This window comes from Neovison vison, chromosome 7 (genome assembly GCF_020171115.1).
Source record: "Neovison vison isolate M4711 chromosome 7, ASM_NN_V1, whole genome shotgun sequence".
NCBI lineage: Eukaryota > Metazoa > Chordata > Mammalia > Carnivora > Mustelidae > Neogale > Neogale vison.
In genome coordinates, this window is record NC_058097.1 from 162175361 (window position 1) to 162181360 (window position 6000).

A 6000-nucleotide genomic window follows, 5' to 3' on the forward strand; every position below is an offset into this window, starting at 1 on the left:
ATGACTTTACACAAGTCATTTATCTCTGAACCTTATGATACTTTACACAGAACATGAAGGCACTGGATTAGATCTCTGGTCCCTAACCCATGGAGTCAATGCAGAAGCCATGAATCTGTAGGTATACCAAATGATGCATGTCTCAAATACATACGTAGCTAGTTTTCACAGTGTAAATAGAGGTTGTTAGAATAAGTGTTTCTGAATTCAACATAGCTTTTAGTCAGTGGAAGTTACAACCACTATCATGAGGGGAAAATGGGGAAGATCAGTGGCTTTTTAACATTAGATCTTCAAACTCAAAAAGGCTGAGGGGAGGCCTGGGTGGCTCAGTTGGTCAGCTCAGGTCATGATCCCAGGGTCCTGGGATCAAGTCCTGCATCGGGCTCCTTGCTCAGCGGGGAACCTGCTTCCCTCTCTGCCTCTGCCTGACACTCTGCCTACTTATGCTCTCTCTCTCTCTCTGACAAATAAATAAATAAAATCTTTTAAAAAAATGTCAAAAAAGAAAAAAAGCTGGGAACTAATACAGTAAATCCAAAATCCCGTATTTCTACAGGCTATAAAACTGCAATGTTCACTTGGGCAGCACATAAACTAAAATTGGAACAGACTACAAAACTTCAGAATCTTTTTTAGGAAATCACCTAAAAACTAGAAGAAAATTAAAATGTACTAGATGAGTAGCCATTATTTAGAATTAAGGATGACATATTTAAAGTACTAGTTTATTATTACTTAGCTTAAAGCAATTTATACTATAAACTATTTCAAGCAACACAATCCATAATTTCATCACTATCACTGGAATCAAAGGCAGGAATGTAAGAGGCACGCACACCACTACAGCTGCTTAGATCACAGAAATAAGTATCTAGGAGAGGGGAGGACACAGAGGGATGACAAAGTTTTTAATAATCTTAGAGTTATCACGAGAAAAAGAACTAGGAATACATTTCCAACAATTAGAGCTAAGTGGCTATCAAATGAAGAGCTCCTTGTTGTTGCCAAAGAGACAAGAGACTGTGAATGCCCAACTTAGAGAGTTACAGAAAGGATTTAAGCTTTGGAATAATTATAGTGGGTAAATCAAAATTCCTTTCTAGCCCCCAAGGCTACATATCTATTACTAGCTTGGTATGATATTTTTACATATTGCAGAATAAGAGAACATTCTCAGGTTCTCAATTTGTGTTCAACTGAGAACACAGTTAAGTGTTCTTGCCAAATTTATTCCACAAGGGTCACCATCTTTGTTTAAAACATACCACCTTCGGGGTGCCTGGGTGGCTTAGTCAGTTAAGTGTCTGCCTTCGGCTCAGGTCATGATCCCAGGGTCCTGGGATTGAGTCCTGCATCAGTGACCTGCACAGCGGGGAGCCTGCTTCTCCCTCTACCTCTGCCAGCAGCTCCCCCTGCTTGTGTACACTCTCTCTCTGCCAAATAAATTTTTTAAAAATCTTAAAAAAAATAAAAATAAAAAACACAACACACCACCTTCTCGTGCATCTCTCCTTGCTTCAGAGTATTCTATCTCCTGCCACATATGAAAAAAAATTGGTATTGCCATATCAAATCAAGAAACAACTGGGGGTGGGGGCACCTGGGTGGCTCAGTGGGTTAAAGCCATTGCCTTCAGCTCAAGTCATGATCCCAGTGTCCTAGGATCGAGCCCCGCATGGGGCTCTCTGCTCAGCAGGGAACCCGCTTCTGCCTATCTCTCTGCCTACTTGTGATCTCTGCCCATCAAATAAATAAATAAAATCTTTAAAAAACAAAACAAAACGAAACAAAACAATTGGGGGTGTCCGGGTGGCTCAGTTGGTTAAATGTCTACCTTTAACTCAGGTCAACATCCCAGAGTCCTGGGATCAATTTCTGCATCTGGATCCTTGCTCCACTGGGAGCCTGCTTCTAACCCACCCCCAGGCCTCCCCCTGGCCATGTGAGCTCACTCTATCTCAAATACATATATAAATTTTTTTTAATTTTATTTATTTATCAGAGAGAGAAGAGAGGGGGAGAGAGCGAGCACAGGCAGACAGAATGGCAGGCAGAGGCAGAGGGAGAAGCAGGCTCCCTGCTGAGCAAGGAGCCCGATGTGGGACTCGATCCCAGGACGCTGGGATCATGACCTGAGCCGAAGGCAGCTGCTCAACCAACTGAGCCACCCAGGCGTCCCATACATATATAAAATTTTTTTAAAAACTGTAAAATGATGAACTATTAACCTGTGCAAACAATTACAAAGCATCAGGAAAGGTGACAGCAGCCGATAGCAATAACTATGTAATAAGACAGACTGGCAAAGTTTTAAGTGGCTAAAGTTGTATTTGCCGAGCCTCAACAGGTTTTCTTATCTTTGTCCTGAGCTCCCTTTCTGAATATTTAAAAAAAAAAAAAAAAGTCTTTTCTTTCTAATCTGTTTGATAGCATAAAGGACACAAAGTCCAAAAGGCATAAAATTGTGTCATTATAATGCCAATATCTTCTTCTGTTCCAGTTTTTGACTACTTTTCCCAAATTAGCAAATCTTAAGAATTTAGCAGGATAAAGCTCCATTTGTAACTACATGTTAAAAAGTTTTAGAAGTTACACAGAAAACTTGTAAAAAATCTGTACCATTTATAATTCATGCCATCTTAGCCCTAATTTCTATTCCAACAATTCAAACTGAGGTGAAGGATGCTTTTTTCCTACATCTTCAAAATTTTCAGAACTTCTTTTCTTCCATGAACACTACTAAAAATATGGAAGGGGCATCTGGGTGGCTCAGTGGGTTAAAGCCTCTGCCTTCAGCTAAGGTGACGATCCCAGGGTCCTGGGATCGAGCCCCGCATCGCACTGGGAGCTTGCTTCCCCCTCTCTCTCTGCCTGACTCTCTGCCTACTTGTAATCTCTGTCTGTCAAATAAATAAATAAATAAATCTTTAAAATAAATAAATAAATAAATAAAAATATGGAAAATTTCAAATATTAATTCAATTCGCCAAAATCTACCAAGTAACTCCTACTGGGATCAAGAGTACATGCTCTGGGGGTGCCTGGGTGGCTCAGTGGGTTAAAGCCTCTGCCTTTGGCTCAGGTCATGATTTCAGGGTCCTGGGATGGAGCCCCACATTGGGCTCTGTGTTCAGCAGGGAGCCTGCTTCCCCCTCTTTCTCTGCCTGCCTCTCTGCCTACTTGTGATGTCTCTCTGTCAAATAAATAAATAAAAATCCTTAAAAAAAAGAGTACATGCTCTGCCCACTGAGACAGCCAAGTGTCCTGAAAACTTTTAAATTATAAGAAAGAAACAGTAATCAAGTTTATTCATTAATGTGCATTTCATTCTACTATCAAACATAAACACATACACACACACAAAAAGAACTATCTGTGGCTTTGGTATACAGGGCTATAGGTTTAAGTGACATAAAGGAGGGTCTCTTTTTCCTTCTCTAAAAGTGGATCGCAATAGAAACCGAGTTATTAAGAAGCTAAAATCGGAGATAATTCTATTATTGCTGATTAAGACGTGGGAATAGGCAAGTAAAATACTGTCTCCTTTCAAATGGCAAACTACCTTCTAAAAGGATACTTTAAAGACCTGAAGCATAATTTTCACTCTTCTTTGTTTTAAACAGTAGTTACCATTTATGTAAAACTTATTTTTAGCAGTTCAATGAAACAAGAATCATTATTTTGGAATGTGCCTTACTTTGGAAAAAATGTTTTTCACAGAATCACTCACAAAAAGTTTACCGAGTATACACTTTTAAAATCCAGAAATATACTTGTTTTCTTTTTGTAATAAATGCTTTAAAAAAACTTAAACCTTTATAAACCTCAAATGCCCAAAAAGCTTAAAACTTTCCAGAAAACACGTGCATATTCCAAGTTCAATAGGTGGCAAACCCAAAGAACAAAGTTATTTTGGTTTTACAAGCTAAGTAATAAGAAGTTAAGTACACAAAGGAACTGAAACATTCAAATAACATTCTCAACCTGTTACCTGCAAAGAACTGTCAGCTACACTTAAGCACAATATATTAAACTATACAAGCCATTATGTTATTGTGAGGAATATCTAACAACTAAATTACTATATTTCTTTAGCTTTACTAAGCTGAGATGTTGTTTTATTTCCAAAAACCAACACTGCAAGTCTAAATGTAACAAGTTTTCTTTTTCTAGATTTTATTTCTTTGAGAGAGACAGCCAGAGAGAGAAAGCAGGAGCAGAGCAGAGGTTTCAGAAGGAGCAGCCGATGCCTAACTGAGCAGGGAGTCTGAAGTAGGGCTCAATCCCAGGACCCTGGCTCAATCCCAGGACCCTGGGATCATGACCTTAGTTAGCAGTTAACTGACCAACCACCCAAGCGCCCCAGGTTTTAATTTTTATTAAGACCCAAGTTCTGGGGTGCCTGGGTAGCTCAGTCTGTTGGGCATCTGCCTTCAGCTCAGATCATGACCACAATGTGGGATGGATCCTCACATTGGGCTCCCTGCTAAGCTGGGAGCCTGCTTCTCCCTCTCCCACTTCCTGCCACTCTGCCTACTTGTGCCCTCTATCAAAGAAATAAATAAAATCTTAAAAAAAAAATCAAAGTTCTACTTAAGAGATTCTAGAAAAAAGTATTTAGACAAAAATTAAGTATTTCTAATTACAAAGAAACCTGTAATGGAAATGAGCCTTTTATTTTCATTTTTTCTCCATTTAATTTTCAAAATATCATCAGAGTTTACCTAGATCATTTTTTAAGCTAATTTCAGATGGTGGTTCTGAATCCATGGGCACGTTAATTAACGTATAGCACACGTTCTCGGCAGCCGTCATGGTCTCCAGATATAATCAAACCTCGATACAAGATTTAAGGATGATAGATGCCAGAATATCTAGAAAAATAGAATGATATCATTACAAGTAAACACACACACACACACACCAAAAAACCACACACACACACAACCAGTAACTATCATGATCTTTACTGTCTAAAGTTCATTCAGTCTGGCTGAGTTTTAAAGTACTAGAAGGGTAGGGTCAATTCATACTGTGTCCCATAAAAACAATGCCTAATATGATAAATGACACGCTTGTCTGCCTCGGTCTTAGGATATTGTCTCCCACCCCACAACCCCGCCTAGGGCTTGAGAATGCTGTACTGCACATTAAGGCCCACAATACAGTGACAGTCCCCCAGTCCCGCCCAACCGTGTAACAGAACAATGATTTTTAAACATAACACACAATCTGAACTGCTCAAATAAGAGACCCTGTGCACGAAAACTCAGCTAAAAACCTTACAACATTTTCTTGTTCATGGGTGGACCCGACTGTGTATCGGTCGGTCAATCAGTGCGCTGCACCCCCATCCCCTTCTGTCCCTCCAGCAAAGCAGCCCCGGCCCGGAATCGTGAACCCCTGGGCCCTAGGAGGGCTCAGACTCCTGGCCAGTACGCAAGACCGGGAAGGGGCGTTCGGCCCAGAGCTTCCCAGCCCCCCGTTCTACTTCGCCAGGCCCGGACGCGAGCGGCCTAGTCGCTCCTCTTCCGCATCTTCCCGCCGGAGAGCTGGCTCCTCCGGGCCAGCCCAGCCCAGCCCAGCACGCCTCCGGGATTGGGGGCTTTGGGCCCGCTACCTGGCTCCAAGGGGCGGCAGCTAGGGCAACGGTGGGACCGTCGACTGTGCCTCCAACCCGCAGCAGCAGCCGCTGCTCCGCACAGTCCTCGGCTGACGTGGAAGGGGGTGGGGTGACGAGGCCAAGCCACCTAGCCCCTACGGCAACTCAGAGAGGCCAAGTCTTCTCCGTCCTGCGCCTGCGCCCTGCAAGTATGCTCAAGTTTCTTCCTTCCAGTCCGTGGCAGTTTTAGGTGGCAGGGGCATCTGGGAAAGCTTAAAAAGCTTAAATTCCTTTTCTAACTCACCCACTAATAAACAGGGACTGTAACTAATTACTATTTGGGGGAATCACTTCAGTTCTTCTAGTAAATGAGACTCGATTTTATGAAGATCCAT

At 41.8% G+C, this 6000-nt stretch overlaps 1 protein-coding gene across 1 annotated transcript in view; it reads right to left on the minus strand.

Annotated features, from left to right (window-relative positions):
- The window catches only part of COPB1 (COPI coat complex subunit beta 1), a 41342-nt gene extending 35624 nt beyond the window's left edge, over positions 1-5718 (minus strand). The window contains exons 1-2 of the mRNA XM_044258885.1: positions 5624-5718; positions 4728-4877 (exon numbers count right to left, since the gene is read on the minus strand). Of these exons, the coding sequence (XP_044114820.1) occupies positions 4728-4818 (91 nt within the window). The 5' untranslated portion in view covers positions 4819-4877; positions 5624-5718. The remainder of the gene's footprint in view (positions 1-4727; positions 4878-5623) is intronic.
- Between the last annotated feature and the right edge of the window lie 282 nt (positions 5719-6000).